The following is a 17,458-nucleotide window of genomic DNA, read 5'->3' as shown; positions in this document are numbered from 1 at the left end:
ACAGGGGAAAGGTCATAGGGAATAGGGTTGTTCTGTGGCCAGGCAAAACATGGATTGAATGACCTCCTCCATGTTGCATGAAAATATACACATAACCAGATATATGAAGATAGACACACAAAGCTGGAGTAACTCAGCACGACAGGCAGCATCTCTGGGGAGAAGGAATGGGTGATGTTTCGGGTCGAGATCCTTCTTCAGCTCGAAACGTCACCCATTCCTTCTCTTCAGAGATGCTGCCTGGCCCGCTGAGTTAGTCCAGCATTTTGGGTAATCTATGGGCAATTAAATACTGGTGCAGTCTGCGAAGCCCACGTCTGTTGGTTGAATAAGAAAAGGGTGCAACACTAACTACACATCAAGCCAGAATTAAAATATGCAGAAGCTGTGTTGTTTTACGCGCATCGTGTGCAGATAGAGCTGTGTGTACTGTTCGCCCACAGTCGGATTGAGAGGTGATCGGTCCCGCACACGGGCGGACCAGTGCCAGGTGCACACCTCTCCGCTCTGTGTTGCCAGCTGCTGAGTGGGGCAGTTCTGTCGCTGATTCCGTCCACCCACCCCCCGTTGTTGTTCGCAGTCTCTCTCCCCGCCCGCCCGCTGCCGGCGCCCCGCCTCTGCTGCATCCACTCACCGAGCAGCCAGAGCGTCGGCGGTACAGCGCTTCCTCGCCCGGCACCACTGGTCAACGCTTGCCCGCCTCACCCACACCTGGGCGGCACACCGAGCCACGCCGGGACTCCACTCACCCCGAGACACCCAGGTAAGAGGCAGCCGGGACTCCCGCTGTATCACGGAGCACAGGTGGTAGTCCTGCACCATCCGCTCAAATCGCTGTCGCTGTCCCATTATTCCCATTGATGGGAATTTAATATGTGTATGCCTGTCCCGTGTGCAGTGGCCACGACGTGTAGCCAGGCTGCCAGGGATGGATCCAGGGGTGTAAGCGGTGTCAGCCCCTCTCTAAACCCAGAACCCCCCCCCCTCACCCCCAGATCTGAGGGTAGAACGGCACCATCCGTGTTTAACAACCAGCTCGGCGCTGTGGCTGTTCACAAAATGGTTGGGTTGGCAAGTGGAGAGCTGTAGGACAGCATGTGTGACCTCCTTCTCCCACCGCCCCATTATCCCCCATTCTCACTCAGCCTCCTCTCCCTCCCTCTGCATCCCTGCCCCGCTCACCACCACAACTTGCTTCATGTGCCAGTACTGCCCGGGAGAGAGACGGAAACCTACAGAGGGTGTTCGGTTGGGACCAAACTCTCAGCGCCTCTTTTCCTCTCTCCTTCTGCATTCTCTGTATTTTCCTCTCCCTTTTCTCGTCCTGAACCCTCTGTCACCTCCTCCCCCCTTTCCCTTCTCCACCCCCTCCGTGTCGGGAGCCCCTGCCTGATGTCCTTGTTCATGGTCGCTGCACCCCCACTATTTCCGCAACCACTACCTTCGATCCAAGAGTCTACCCCGTAGCGAGCAGCTGAAGTTATAGATGATCTCTCCCCGGTGCTCCCTGTTGCCTCTCACAAACATCACAGGCTGCTGTCGATTGTAACAGTTGGTCTTTTGTTAATGCAGACGGCACATGAAGGGGAAGGAAACAGTGTCCTTTCAAGACAAGGTTCAGACAGGCCCGGTGTGCTGCTGTGTGTTGGTTTTCTTTCTATTCTGCACACCTTGCTTGTTATTGTGGAGAATCCTCCTCCTTCCATTGATCAATGAAGCGCATGTTGTAGCGACAGTGCTGAAGCAAGCTGGATGTTTGGAACATCCACATGTACTGTGTCGGCCTGGACTGGTCCCGACCCCCTCGACCCTGACCCCCCCACCGGCTTAATCTTTGCCCTGACCCCTCCTCCCCGGGTATTCCCCCCTCTCGACCTGCCCCCCCCCCCCCCCCCCCCCCCCCGCTCTCTCTCTCTCTGCGGCTTGGTGTTTGTCCGTGTTGTGTTAAGCTGCCCCAACAATCCATCAGCATCCACGGGGGCTTCCACCGGCGGAACCTTGTCAGAGCTCGGTGCGGAGGGGTAGAGGGGGGGGGGGAGGGGGGGAGTGCTAGAGGAGGGGTGGTGGGGAGGGGGGTGAGGAGGGGGAGGGGGGGGAGGGGTAGAGGAGGGGTAGAAGGGGGGAGGGGTAGAGGGGGTGGGGGGGGGGTAGAGGGGGTGGGGGAGGGGCGTTGCCACAACCCGGGCTCGCTCCACTCCAGAGAGATTTCAGGCTGTTGGTTCAGAGCGGCGCCACAGTTGGCTGTGAGGCGGGATAAACCAGAGGCAGATGCTGACTGCTCAGTTCCCTGCTTCCCGAGCCACCTGCCCTCTCGCCGCCCCATGCAGGGTCCAGCAGCGGTCACTCGGCTGGGCTTGCTCTGGTGGGGTGACCGCGCTCACCGATTACACCACAGGGAACCAGCGAAAGCGAGGAGGAAGTGCCAACTTGTGGAGGGACCCAGAGCTCCCATATGCGCTGGCACCAGACCAGCGGGACACAACAGATGGGAGGACTACACATGGGAGGAAGCACCAGACCAACATAGCCCATCAGACTGAGATATCATGCCAGCAGACATGGAGAGTACATGGAGCACACCAGGCCAGCAGAGCAAATCAGACTCGGACAGGGCACCAGGTGGAGAGAGTGCATCTGACGGAGAGTGTCCTAGACCTACTTAGTGCGCCAGCAGGGATAGTGTACCAGACCCAGTCAGTGCACCGGTAGACTGTACTAGACCCAGTTAGTGCACCAGACCCAGTTAGTGCACTAGCACAGTGAGTGTACCAGACCCAGTGAGTGTACCAGACCCAGTCAGTGCACTAGCAGAGTGAGTGTACTAGACCCAGTTAGTGCACTAGCAGAGTGAGTGTACTAGACCCAGTTAGTGCACCAGACCCAGTCAGTGCACTAGCAGAGTGAGTGTACCAGACCCAGTTAGTGCACCGGCAGGGAGAGTGTACATCAGGCGAGGAGAGTCCAGACAATGCACCAGCAGAGAGCGTACACCAGACAGCGACACGGAACAGACAACAACATACATAGGTGTGTCGGGAGAGTGGGAGAGGGACTGAGCGGGAAGGCTTTTTCAAATAGCTAGTATGAGCAAGTGGACGGGATGAGGTGTCTGCCCTGTGCTGCCATTGTGCTGCAGATTAGCAGAGTGAAAGAATGAAAAGGGAAGAATTGTGCTGCAATTTCATCATATAACGTGGTGAAGCATCGCAACCACCTTGTCTGGGGGTAGCAATACAGATTACCAGTCTGTTCCCCCCAGGAAGACAATGCAGGCTGTGCTGGAAACACTCAGTAGGTCAGGCAGCATCTATGGAGTTAAAGTTCCAAGTTAAATTTTCTCTTTTTGTTTCAGATTTCCAGCGTCTGCAGTTTTTTTCCCAGTTTCCCCCAAGGAGATAGATGTCCTGATTTGATATTTTAATATTTTTTTCGTGTAGCTGCTGGTGTGAACACAAAGAGGCTGCTGCTCTTTCCCAGTTGCTCTCAGTGTGAGAGTAGAGGAGAGGAAGCTCCAGTTTAACATGCCAGCTGAAAAGCAGCTACTTGTGAAAACGCAGCACTGACAGCACCAAAGTCTCTCGCATGAGGCTTTCAAATCACAGTCAGTGTCACAAAGACATTATCCACTCATCACCACATTGGTGTTGTGGGAGTAAATGAGCTGCCAGATTTCCTGTCACAGTGACAGGACCTGGAGCTCGCATCATTGACAAGGATGTGCTTGGGGATTAATAAATAAATTAACACATAAATGCAGCTTTATTTTTATTTCCCACACTTGGAGGAGCAGATGTAACGGGTTGCTCCATGTGAGGGTTAATGGGCCACAGGGGTTAGTAGTGGAGAGATTAAATCACTAAAGTAGGACCCAAGCTATAAATCCCAAGGGATGAGTTCCAAACTCAGCATGGCAGATGGAGAATTTTAATTCAGGGATTGAATAATATTATTTTTTAAAACATAGTGGTTGCTCTGATGATCAATTAGCAAAGAGTGGACTCTTGCAAGTTCCATCTGATTCATTGCATCAGATAATCAAAATCTACGGTACCCCCTTAAACCAGCATTTTGTGACTCCACACCTCTTCAGTAACCTGATACAGAAGTCGGACAGCCAACCACTGTAGATATGCAAAATGGTCTGTATGGATGTGGTAGACTTAAGGGCCTGTTTTTTTTTTGCCACTCTATGACCAGAATCAGTGTGGGTATCAATTTCAGGCCTGCCAATGTCACTCCATAAGCCTTGTTAAACCTTGGCATAGTCATCCGCTTGGAATCCTACATTACAAAGGCTCTTCCTTCACAAGAGGTCAGGCCAGTTGATATACTGGCCAGAGAAGGCAGCCCTCAGAGTTCAGGGCAGAGGCTGGAGTATAAGAGACTGAGACTTATATAATGTGTATAAAATCGTGGGGAATAAGTAAGTAAATGGTCACAGGCATTTTTCCAGGCTAGGGAGTCAACAAATAGATGGCATAGGTTTAAAGTGAGAGGGGAAACATTTAAAAATAATTTGAGGGGCAACATTTTTACACAGTGGTCGAATAAGCTGCCTGAGGAAGTGGTGGATGTGGGTGCAAATACAGCATTTTAAAGAATTTGGACACATACACAGATTGAGAGGGATATAGGGCAAATGGAGGCAAATGGTACTAGTTTTGGTCGGTATCTTTGCCGGCATGGACGTTGGGCCAAAGGTTCTGTTCTGTGTTGTATAACACTCTGTGACCTAATACACCCATCCCAGGTTTGTATACCCTTTTCCTCAAATTTGCCACCTTCCTTAATTTCCTGAGTTAGCCATATATGAATTATCCCTGTTTATAGATTAGTAGAATGTATATTTATTATCATGTATAGCGTGTGTATATCTAGCATTATCAAGTGACCCCTCAAATGTCTGCCAAACATACTTCCCATCTGAAATTGCAAATCTTTGCATTTGGCCAAGAATCTGCATAAATCCCACCTGCTATTCCTTGGCCCACTTTCCCAGTTGTTCTAGATCCTGTCAAATAACCTTCTTCACTGCCCACTAGATCGCCAATTTTGGTGTCATCCACAAGCGGACTAACTGTTCCAACTACATTCTCATCTAAATTGTTAAAACAGGTAACATCGCTGGAGCATCTCTCCCTTTCCCATTTCCATCCCAAATTGTCAGTGCTTGGCCTTCCCCCAGCCATGGATAATTAATTTTCCTATTTCACATAACTCGCACACCCTGTGTTTCTTTCCCACTCTCACTAGTCCACCCATGGTCCCTCTCCTTTTGTTCATTTTTCCTATTTAATTCTGTCCATCACCAACGCCATTCCACCTAAGTTTCCTCTCTCCTGACCGTCGCTACCTATCCTCCGCTCATCTGGTTCCTACTTCCCATCATCATCTGATTTCACTTACAGTATCGACTTCCAGCCTCTGTCTCCACTTTCCACCCCCCTTCCCGCTAAGTGGTTCAATCTGTCCAATTTCTTTATCTTACTCAGTATCCACATCACCTCCAGTCTCTGACTCCCACTCCCCCACCTAACTCTATTTGAAGTTCCAGTATTATGAAAATTTTGCTTGCAGCAGCATCACAGTTACATAAATTAAGACAACGCACAAGGAATAAATTATACCTAAATAACACAAATTCTACAAGGCAGTGAAAAGAAACAAACACAATTTGAACATAAGTCTATGGCAGTGCATGAGGTGGGCCATACTTTAATTAGCCAAGACAGGATTAGGATTGTATAGGTCCGTTCAAGAACTTAATGGTTGTAGGAAGGTAGCTGTTCCTGAACCTGGTGGTGCGGGACTTCCTGTACCTGTGGCCGATAGTAGCAGTGAGAAGAGGGCATGGCCCGAATGGTGGGGATCCTTGATGATAAATGCCACCTTCATGAGGCAGTGCCTGATGTGGATGCTTTCAATGGTGGGAAGGGCTGTGCCCATGTTTGGTGGGATTGAGGTCACCAGCCTCCTGTATTCCTGTGCATAGGAATTGCCATACCATGATGCAACCAGTCAGAAAACTGTCTTGGCTCAGGAATTGAGTACATATCCAGCTGTATCTCCACCATTAAGACATGCCTTCAAACGTATCTTAGTGTGCAAACTTATGGCAACCTGCTTTAACCTCCCTAAGATAGACACAAATAGCTGGAGTAACTCAGTGGGACAGGCAGCATCTCTGGAGAGAAGAAATCGGTGACGTGTCGGGACGAGACCCTTCTTCAGACTGAAGAAAGGTCTTGACCCGAAACGTCACCCATTCCTTCTCTCCACAGATGCTGCCTGTCCCACGGAGTTACTCCAGCTTTTTGTGTCTATCTTCGGTTTTAAACCAGCATCAGCAGTTCCTTCTTACACTTAATTTCTCCTTATTTGGCTCAGTGATTTTTTAATATAATTTCCGTGAAGGACCTTGTGAAATTTTAGAGGATTCAATTCATTATGTGTAGATGTGTTGGTGTAATAATTATACTTAATATAGCTAGGCAAGCATCGTGATAATTAAGTCTCGCACATATTGTAATGAAATAAAGAGTGAACTCAACAATCAGGCAGCTGATGATGAATTGAGAGCTACAACACAATAATTACATGATTTTAGGGCATGGTTTGATGAGATAGCAACAAAATGATAATTGATACTGAAAGCTCAGTGATCATATTGTGATCAATGGATTACTTTGCATAAATCCAGAAACAATTCGGTGATAGCTCTCATTTGTTCTTTTTTTTAAACATGGGCCTCTCTGGCAGGAGCAGCATTTATCGCCCATCACTAATTTCCCTTGAGAGGGTGGTGATTCAGTGTCTTGAACTGCTGCAATCTTCCAGGTGAAGATAGTCCCACGTAATGGTTGCGGACAGAATCTCAGATTTTAGTCTGTGTGTTGTTGAAATTTGAACATTACATTTCCAAGTCAGGGTTGTGCGTACCTTGGAGGAAAACTGCCAGGGTGATGATATCACCACGCTTTTCCAGTCCTTGTCCGTTTAGATAATAGAAGTCCTGGCTTTCGGGGCTGCACAACGTATGTAATTTGTAATATGTAATTGGTGAGACCAAGCGCAGGCTCAGCGATCGTTTCGCTGAACACCTCCGCTCAGTCTGCCTAAACCTACCTGGTCTCCCGGTTACTAAACATTTTAACTCCCCCTCCCATTCCCACATTGACTTTTTTTGGCCTGGGCCTCCTCCATTGTCAGAGTGATGCCCAAGACAGAATTTGGAGGAACAGCACCTCATATTTTGCTTGGGCAGCTTACACCTCACCAGTATGAACATTGACTTCTTTAAATTCAAGTAACCCTTGCTTTCCCCCTCTCTCTCATCATCCCTCCCCCTTCTCAGTTCTCCGACCAGTCTTACAGTCTCCGACTACATTTTATCTGTTTGCTTTGTTGTTAACTTCTCCCAGTTAACAATCTATTCTGGCATTTTCCTTAATCTACACTCCCTTTGTCCTATTTTCACGCCTTACACTTCCTTATCTATGTATCTCCCTCTCCCCTGACATCAGTCTGGAGAAGGGTCTTGACCCGAAATGTCACCCATTCCTTCTCTCCAGAGATGCTACCTGCCCAGCTGAGTTACTCCAGCATTTTGTATCTATCTTCATATGTAATTTGAGATATTTAACACTGCATTTATGACTCTTAGTACCATCAAGCCAAAAAAAATCATACAGCATGGAAACGTAATTTGGCCCAACTCATCCTTGCCAACCTGTCGCACCCATCGTCGCTTAGCATTTGGCCCATAGCCCTCTATAGCTCTTTATGTCAACTTAGCTGATGCTCATTCTAATACTTCTTAAATGCTATCAATTACCCACCCCTTTCTCCGGCATTGTATTCCAGGTACTCACCACTTTCAGGTTCTCCCTCAGATTCCCCGATTAATCCCTTCTCTTTAGCGTAAAGTGGAATAAATAGGATGAACGCACAGAGTCTTTTACCCAGGTTAGGGAAATCAAGAATCAGACGATGTAGGTTTAAGGTAAGAGAGGCAAGATTTAATGAAATCCTGAAGGACAACATTTTCTGCATGATGTTTTGAATTGATAACACTGAATGCCATAAATATATATAGGCAGTTAAGGCAGGTACTATAGCAGCATAAGAAAGAATCTTAGATGGTTAGGAAAGGTTTAGAAGGATTTGGGCCAAATCCAGGCAAATGGGACGAGCTTAGACATAGCATCTTGTTTGGCATGGGCCGAGGGGACTGTTTCAATGCTCTATGGTTCTGTCCATGTCCTCTCATTTTATCTACCTCTGAAAGGGGAAGATTTTCTTGCAATCTATCCTATGTTAATACCTCATGCTTTTATATACCTCAATCATCTCCACTGCTCCAGGTAGAACAGACCTAGGCTCTCCATTCTCTCTTCATAACTGAAAGACTCCATCCCAGACAACATCCAGGTGAACCTCTACACCCTTCCAGTGCTACCACATTCATCTGAAATTGTGGTGACCAGAACTATTTCAGCCGAGGTCCAACCAAGATTTTATAAGGTTGGAGCATAGCCTCCCTACTTCTGTATTCAAAGGCCTGGCTAATGAAGCCAGTATCCCATATGCTTCGTGCCTATGTCATCTACTGTCCTGCCATCTTCAAGGATCTTATGGACTTTTACTCCATGGTCCCTCTGTCCCGCACTATTTGCTAAGATATATGCATTCACATAGCTTCATTACTCACAGGCCCTTTGGCCCACCGGGTCCGCGCCGACCAGCGATCCCCACACATTAACGCCATCCTACACACATTAGGGACAATTTTTACATTTACCAAGCCAACATACCTGTACTTCTTTGGAGTGTGGGATGAAACCGAAGATCTCTGAGAAAACCCATGCGGTGACGGGGAGAACGTGCAAACTCCATACAGACAGCACCCGTAGTCGGGATCGGACCCGGGTCTCCGGCGCTGCAAGCGTTGTAAGGCAGTAACTCTACCGCTGCGCCACCTTGCCACCTATGACTACCTTCTACACCATAAACAACTCTGCCAATCTTGCTGACACTAACAGTTACTGATCATGCCTCCCAAATCCACATCCAAGTCATTCATAGTGTATATATTCCCAACAGCAATGGTCCCAGCACTGATGCCTGTGGAGCAGCACAAATCATTCGCTCCAATCACTAAACAACCCCTACCATCACTATCTCCTCTGACTGAACCAACTTGTCCAGGATCCTATGGATCGTAATCTTTTGATGTGTACTTACTGGCTTCTTCTGCCGAGAGGACTTATCAATTTAATCTTCTCTAGGTAGTTGCACCTCTCCATCTGTCCTCTGGCAGCACAGTTTAACCTTCCCCAACAGTGCTTCAAGCCACCCAGCATGGATACTGGTCCCATTCTGGTTAAGGTGCAACTGGTCCCACATTCTCCAGAAAGGGTCCCAATGATCCAGGAACCCAAAGCCCATCTTGTTGCATCATCCCTTCAGCTGATGTGCCCTTCCATTCCTACACACACCAGCTCAGAACCTCAAAAGCTGCAATTCAGGTATTCCATGCCTTTGAGGTTCTGCTCATTAAGCGGTTATGTCACTCCTTAAAATCATAGCAGGACCTCACCTCTCCTTGTACTTTGCCATTGGTACCTACATGTATTACAACTTCTAGCTGATCACTCTCCCCCTTCGAATTGTCCTGCAGCCACATTGAGACATCCTGACTCTAACACCATTGAGGCAAAACTCCATTGGAAGCTGTTTTGCAGTCATAGAGACGCCTATCTGTCCCCCTTTCACTATTACTATAGAATCTATTCTCACGCTCTCTCCTGTACCGTCCTGTATAGCAACACCTACCATGCTGCCACAAACTGGGCTGTTGCTGCTGTTTTAGCCCTGGCAGGTTATCTCCCCCAAGGTATCCAACATGAAATAAGTTGCAAAGTGTCGAAGAAAGTATCTGGTACGCTTGCCGTCAATGGCCAAGGCATTGAGTAGAGAAGTTAGGATATCATGTAATAGTTGTACAAATTATTGGTAAGCTGCACTTAGAGTATTGCATAAAGTTCTAGTCACCAAACTAGGAAGGATGTGATTAAGCTAGAGAGGGTGTAGATCAGATTCACACGGATCTCACCAGGATTGGAAAACTTGTTTAATGGAGAGATTAGATGGGTTGATGGGGGATATGTGACAATTAAACATTCCTTTGACTCGGTGGAATTTGGGCAAAATGGCCTGTTTCTGCACTGTATGTTTAATGACCACAATAACTCAATGACCACAGGGGACCCCTGAACCACCTGCCTACCTTTACTGATGTATACCCATCTCCACTCTTGCAGAGTGACCAGCTCATTGAATGCTCTGTCTATTGTATTCTCCACATCCCAGATGCCCTGTAGTGTGCCCAACTGCAGCCCCAATTGCTCCAAGCAGTCTGCAGGAGTAATGTCTGCCATACCCCACCTGCAGGAAGGTTATGCCACGGATATAGCCTCCAGAACCTTTCTGACGACACCCTTCAACTCAGAGAGTGTTGGATGGGTGGCAATGATGTGGGCCTGATTTGTCCTGGATGGTGCTGAAGTTATAATTATTGGAGTTGTGTTGATCCAGGCAGGTGGAAACTGCTCCATCCTGGCATGTGTTGTAGACTGTGGAGAGATTTCAGGGATAGTTGGCGAGTCAATGCTCAGCCTCTGACCTACAATGAGACCTGAGTGCCCTTGTACATCAGTCACTGAAAGTAAGCATGCAGGTACAGCAGGCAGTGAAGACAGCTAATGGCATGTTGGCCTTCACAACAAGAGGAGTTGAGTATAGGACCAAAGAGGTCCTTCTGCAGTTGTACAGGGCCCTAGTGAAACTACACCTGGAGTATAATGTGCAGTTTAGGTCTCCAAATTTGAGAAAGGACATTCTTGCTTTTGAGGGGGTGCAGAGTAAGTTCACAAGGTTAATTCCCAGGATGGCGGGACTGTCATATGTTGAAAGAATGGAGCGACTGGGCTTGTATACACTGGAATTTAGAAGGATGAGAGGGAATCTTATTGAAACATATACTGTAATATTATTAAGGGATTGGACATGTTGGAGGCAGGAAACATGTTCCCGATGTTGGGGAAGTCCAGAACCAGTGGCCACAATTTAAGAATAAGGGATGGGCCATTTAGAACGGAGATGAGGAAAAACATTTTTTCACTCAGAGTTGTGAATGTGGAAATCTCTGCCTCAGAAAGCAGTGGAGGCCAATTCGCTGGATACTTTCAATAGAGAGTCAGATGGAACTCTTAAAGATAGCAGAGTCAAGGGATATGGGGAGAAGGCAGGAACAGGGTACTGATTGTGGATGATCAGTCATGGTCACAGTGAATGGTGGTGCTGGCTCGAAGTGTCGACTGGCCTACTCCTGCAGCTATTGTCTTGTTCTTGTAGCCACCGTGTTTACTGCTGGTCCAATGAGTCTCTGGTTAATGGCGATGCCAGGCGGCTGGTGGTTCGGGACCTGCCAATGGTAAAGCCGTTGAACGTGGAGGGTGGGTGGTCTGATTCTTTATTGTTTCAGGTGGTTGTTTGCTGCCACTTTTGTGACACCAATGCTACTTGCCACTTACAGCCAATGCCTGGATATTGCTTTCATCCCAAATTCTTTCCGTATGCAGGCAAGGACGGCTGCGTTTGTTGAGGAGTTGCAAATGTAATTGACTCGTGTGGGGCACAGATCAGGAGACGTGGGCCTGTGGTTCGGGCTAGCATCATCCATTCCACTTCGATCGATGCACTTTCTTAACCGAGGGCCCCTTCAAACCCTGCGCCACTCAGCGAGGGAACGGCTGAGATCCAGGGCAATCTTACCCCGTGCAAGACACGGAGCCAGCCCGGCGCTAACTCAGGAACCTCTCGCTGGGTTCAGCTGTAAATCGTGCAGAGGCTTCATTCTGAGTGTGCACTAACCTTGCCGAAGGCTTCCTTGCTGGAGGAACGCGCAACTTTATTGGGGAGAGGTTATGTTCAGTAAAGGCGGCCGCGGGTTCGAGCCGATCCTATAGGATGATTTCACGAAAGGTCACTGGAGCGTAGATCCGCACCCACGTGACCGAAAATTTTAACTGGAGGACACTTGTCACTTCCGGTACATGTTAGTGAATGGGAAAACACGCACTTTCACACCCGTTAAAAACATCGAAAACGGCCAGTTTTTGAGCTGCAATTTACTGTGCTAGTCGGGGTGACCGTGAGGCACAGCTACCTAAATTTACAGTCCAAAAAAAAAAAGATAGAAACTAAGGTAAATTCAAGAGGGAGCTGAAGGTGCAAAAACAGCGGAAGTGCTTATCGGACATTTGTCGTGGAGATTTAAAGATCCAAAATATCGGGAATTATCGCGTTTGCTCGCTGCATTTCATCAAAAGTAAGGCATTATTGACTTTTTTTATCTTTATTCATTTGTTATATGAAAATTTTTAAAAGTGAAAAATCCGTCAGTAAAATTGCAAAATCGCCCACGGTTCTCAGGTGGGTTTTAACAAGCAAAATGAAAACGCTTCTGAAGCTACATTTACCATTTAAATAATCGTAAACTATCAATGCGTTTTGAAATAAATTTTACTCAGATGCAAGCTAGGGAATGGGATAATTGTCAGCTGTTAGTTGGACAAAATTAGGACATTTCATTATTTGCCAAAATATATTTCTCAATGTTTCTTGTTTAAAGCCTGCACAATCACCCAAATAAATAAATAAATAAATAGTTTGGGTGATTGTGCAATTTTACTGACGGATTTTTCACTTTTAAAACTTTTCATATAACAAATGAATAAAGATAAAAAAGTCAACAATGCCTTACTTTTGATGAAATGCAGCGAGCAAACGCGATAATTCCCGATATTTTGGATCTTTAAATCTCCACGACAAATGAAGATAAGCACTTGTCCGATAAGCACTTCCGCTGTTTTTGCACCTTCAGCTCCCTCTTGAATTTACCTTAGTTTCTCTCTTTTTTTTGGACTAAATTTAGGTCGCTGTGCCTCACGGTCACCCTGACTAGCACAGTAAATTGCAGCTCAAAAAACTGGCCGTTTTCGATGTTTTTAACGGGTGTGAAAGTGCGTGTTTTCCCATTCACTAACATGTACCGGAAGTGACAAGTGTCCTCCAGTTAAAATTTTCGGTCACGTGGGTGCGGATCTACGCTCCAGTGACCTTTTGTGAAATCACCCTATTCATCCGGCGCCTGACCCCAGGGAAGGGAAGGACCGCTGATTCAACAAGGGTCGGGCGGGAAGTGTTCGCGATTAGAGAATGTCACCTGAGATAGATCAGAAGGTCAGAACTGATAGGGACAGAATTAGGCCTTTTGCCTACTTTCTTAAAGAACGTCGTACAATTCTGAGGCTATGACCTCTAGTTCTAGACTCTCCCACTAGTAGAATCCTCTTCACATTCACTTTATTCACGCCTTTCACTATTCTGCACGTTTCAATGAGGTCCCTCATTCTTCTAAACTCCAGCGAGTACAGGCCCAGTGTCGACAAACGATCGGGCGGAGACCCTTCTTCAAACTTGTCATTCTTGTCAGTGTCGACAGTTTGCCAGCTGTTATCAGGCAACTGAATCATCCCACCACAACCAGAGAGCAGTGCTGAACTACGGAGTCTCGACCTGAAACATCACCCATTCCTTCTATCCAGAGACACTGCCTGTCCCGCTGAGTTACTGCTGCATTTTGTGTCCATCCTCGGTGTAAACCAGCATCTGCAGTTCCTTCCGACACATGTTCTCCAGATATACTGCCTGATCTGCTGAGTTGTTCATAGCACAGTTGTGTATTACCAAGCACCTGCAATTCTTTGTTTCTACACTTGTCGGCGCTGCCGGGCTGCAGATGCTGGAATCCCGAGCAAATACCAAACTTCTGGAGCAACTCAGCGGTCAGGCAGCATCTGTGGAGGGAAATGGACAGACTATGTTTCGGGTAGATATCCTGATGGGAGTACAGTGGAGTTGCAAGTAGGGACAGATGAGGGAGAGGAATGGGATAAGAACGAGCAAGTGATGGGTGAATCCAGTGGTTGACTGGCATGCCAGTCCAGTGGGAAGAGATGGGCAGAGATGATAAGTGGGAGAAAAAGGGTGCCGACCAGCGGCATGAACAATGAATTGTCTAATTTCAGATAATACCCTCTCCTCATCATCATCAACCCAGTCCCCCTGCCTGTGACACAGCTTTCTTTCCAATTGCCCACACTCCCATCACTTAGTTCCATTCTCCACCTCCTTCTGCTCAACTTGCACCCATTCCAAATCGAGATCTCCCATTTCACTCCCCTCCACCCTATTCCCTCTACATACCAGCTCGCCCTGTGGTTCTACATTTCACTCCTCACCTTCTATCAGGTCCACCATTTGCACCCATGTCTTCTACACGTTTCACCTCGCCTTTGGTTACTATACCTTCTCTTTCCCACCCAACTCGCCCATCAATCAACCCGCCCTCTCCTCATTCCACTTATTACTTGCCAGCTCTTTTCATTCTTCTTACCCCTCGCATCTCTCAACTAGCTATCTTTGCTCAATCCATCAGTCTGAAGGGCCCTGCTATCTGTTCATTTAATCTACAGATGCTGCTCGGCCCACTGAGTTCCTCCAGCAACTTGTGTTTTGCTATTAGCACTGCATCAGTTGGCAGTGTGGAAATCGGTGTCATAAAGATGGAATCATTACAAATAACAAACTTATTCAAGACAAGAAACTACAGGGTGTGGAATCTTGAAAATAGCACAATGCGCAGGAAGAACTCAGCGGGTCAGGCGACAAATCTGGTTATATGGTCTAACTAACAAAACAATGCTGCAGTACAGTTATTGCGACATAACCAATGATTCCGAAATTCCAATAGTTCAAAATCCAGTTCATGGGGTCCTGGTTCCCACACCCCACTTCCATGCATTGGACCCTGGATCCTGTGTTCCTGCCCATTCCACGAGCTCTATCTGCAGCTAAGCTGATGTAAGAGGTGTGGAAAAAGACTGTGTAAAAAGTATTCTTCACTAGCCTATCTACATGCGAACCTTGTAGTCGTATTTCTATATCCCTCTACGCTGCAACACCCCCCAGGGTCCTAACATTTACTGCGAAGGTCTATTTTGGTTCAACTTCCAAAAATGCAACACCTTGTTTTAATTAAACTCCGTTAGCGTTCCCTCCACCCACTTGCTCATTGAGCAAGATCCCACTGTTTTGTTTCACTCAGTTCACGCCGGGAGAAGCTCTCCGGCCCAAAGAGCAAAAGGCGGGCGCTGTGCCCGGAGCGGAGATCAGAATCCGGTCCCGTTCCATACCAGGCGTGACCCCAGCTACACACATGCAGGTCGGGGTTTAACCCATGTCCCACCGACGCCGAATTAAGGAAGATCAATCCCGGTTATTCTGCAGCTGCGGCGCACGGCAGCAGAGGGTCGGCGATCCAGCAGTTCGTGTAGTTGAAGCCGGGGCATGATGGCGAGAAGGGCGGGCGGGCCGGGGACGGGCTTGAGAACAGACGTGAGTGTCCAGGTGGGATGGGATCGCGGTCCCATGGATGGGATGAGAGGGAGGTGGGGGTGTGACTCCGCCCCAGCCCGGGTCCCCGCTCGCTCGCTAGCTTCACACTATATTCCATTCCCCGCTCTGACGCCGGCGTGTGTTTGCAGGGACGATGCCGGGCCGGGCGGCGCTGCTGCTGCTGCTGGCCGTGTTATGGCAGGTGACGATGCGGGCGGCGCCGGCAGACGAGCCGCGCTCAGCTTTCTCTGCGGTGCGGACCCACAGCATGGTGGGCGGCCCGAGGATGGCCGTCAGCTTCGACCGCGTCTACGTGAACATCGGCCAAGACTTGGACGGGCGCCGGGGAGTGTTCACCTGCCGCCTGCCTGGCGCCTACTACTTCTCATACACGGTGGGGAAACACCCGGACAAGGGTCTGTCCGTGATGTTGATGCAAGACGGCAGCCAGGTCCAGGCCATCGCCTACGATGAGCAGCGGGGCCCGGGTCGGCGAGGCCGCAGCCAGAGCGCTATGTTGCGGCTGTCCCGCGGTCACACGGTCTGGCTGCGCCTCCACGGACACCCCGAATACGCCCTGTACAGCGACGCCGCCCCCTACACCACCTTCAGCGGCTGCCTCGTCTACCCCGACCCCGAGGCCGAGACCTCCTACCCCGCCCCGGCGCTGGCCGAGCCGCCGCCCCGCTCCGCCTTCTCGGTGGCCCGCACGGAGAGCGTGGTGGGCAGCAGCGACCAGCGCTACCGACACGACCCGGTGGCCTTCGACACCGAGCTGGTCAACATCGGCGGCGACTTCAACTCGTCCCAGGGCGTGTTCACCTGCCGCGCCGCCGGCGCCTACTACTTCGCCTTCAACATGGGCAAGCTGCCCCACAAGACCATGTCGGTGAAACTGATGAAGAACGAGGACGAGGTGCAGGCCATCATCTACGACGACGGCCAGTCGGAGCAGCGGGAGGTGCAGAGCCAGAGCCTGATGCTGTCTCTGCGGCCGGGAGACCGCATTTGGCTCTACAGTTACCAACACGACGGCTACGGCGCCTACAGCAACCACGGCAAGTACATCACCTTCACCGGCTTCCTTGTCTACCCGGAGACCGCCCAGGACTCGGGCAACGCCGCCAACAGACTCTGACTTGCACGGGATGCCGCGGCCCCACCTCCCCTTCCCCCCTTCCCCCTCCCTCTCCGTGGATGTTCCTCTGTCTGTGTACATGTGTCTGCTGTCAGCTAGTGTTGGTACTAATACAGGCGTACAGCTGTCAGCGGTATTTACTGAGGGGAGGGAGTGTGTCTCTTCTGTTCTCGTGGGCTGGACGAGGGAGGGACAGCAGACAGGGACTTCACAATCCATGCCTCCCATCTCGCTGCCATTCCCCGTAGTATCTCTGTGGGGGGTTACAGCGAGACACACTTCAGCCCCGTCACCCGCCGACTCCACGCCGCCCATTACCCACCCATTTGAACGAATCAAACACTCATCATTTATTAACATTATAACCAACCCCACCACTCACACACTGGTGACAATGTAGAAAACCCGCACTCATTTGGGATATTGGGAGGAAACCGGAGCAACGGCGGGGCGGGGCGGGGAAATACGGCCATGGGGAGAACGTGAAAACTTCACACAAACAGCAGCGGAGGTCGGGATGGAGCCCGGCGTGAAGCTGTGAGCAGCAGCAGCGTGAACTGACTGCGGGATACTTGAATAAACATACATCTACCCGTCGCTATTTTGAATGCAGCAGCTAGTGCAGAATCACCTGCTTAGCTGGTGGTGGAACTCTGCTATGGTGCCTTCCACGGCCCTCGCCGAGGAGATACCGGCTATCCTACCTGCTCTGGCCCAACGTGCCGGCGGCAATACACGCCGGTCTTTGATTCGTTAGTGCTAAACACGCGCAGAGGTGCAAAATCAGAAACAGCCAGC

At 49.2% G+C, this 17,458-nt stretch overlaps 1 protein-coding gene across 1 annotated transcript; it reads left to right on the top strand.

Moving 5' to 3' along the window:
* The first annotated feature begins 426 nt into the window (after positions 1 to 426).
* On the top strand, positions 427 to 16,701 carry LOC129705899 (complement C1q tumor necrosis factor-related protein 4-like). Its single transcript, XM_055649800.1, has 2 exons — positions 427 to 763; positions 15,672 to 16,701. Exon 2 carries the CDS (start codon positions 15,677 to 15,679, stop codon positions 16,658 to 16,660), a length of 984 nt encoding a protein of 327 aa, XP_055505775.1. The 5' UTR covers positions 427 to 763; positions 15,672 to 15,676; the 3' UTR covers positions 16,661 to 16,701.
* Positions 16,702 to 17,458: the final 757 nt, after the last annotated feature.

Source organism: Leucoraja erinacea, chromosome 18 (genome assembly GCF_028641065.1).
Source record: "Leucoraja erinacea ecotype New England chromosome 18, Leri_hhj_1, whole genome shotgun sequence".
In the NCBI taxonomy this organism is placed as follows: Eukaryota; Metazoa; Chordata; class Chondrichthyes; order Rajiformes; family Rajidae; genus Leucoraja; species Leucoraja erinaceus.
This window is presented reverse-complemented; position numbering and strand designations above follow the sequence as displayed.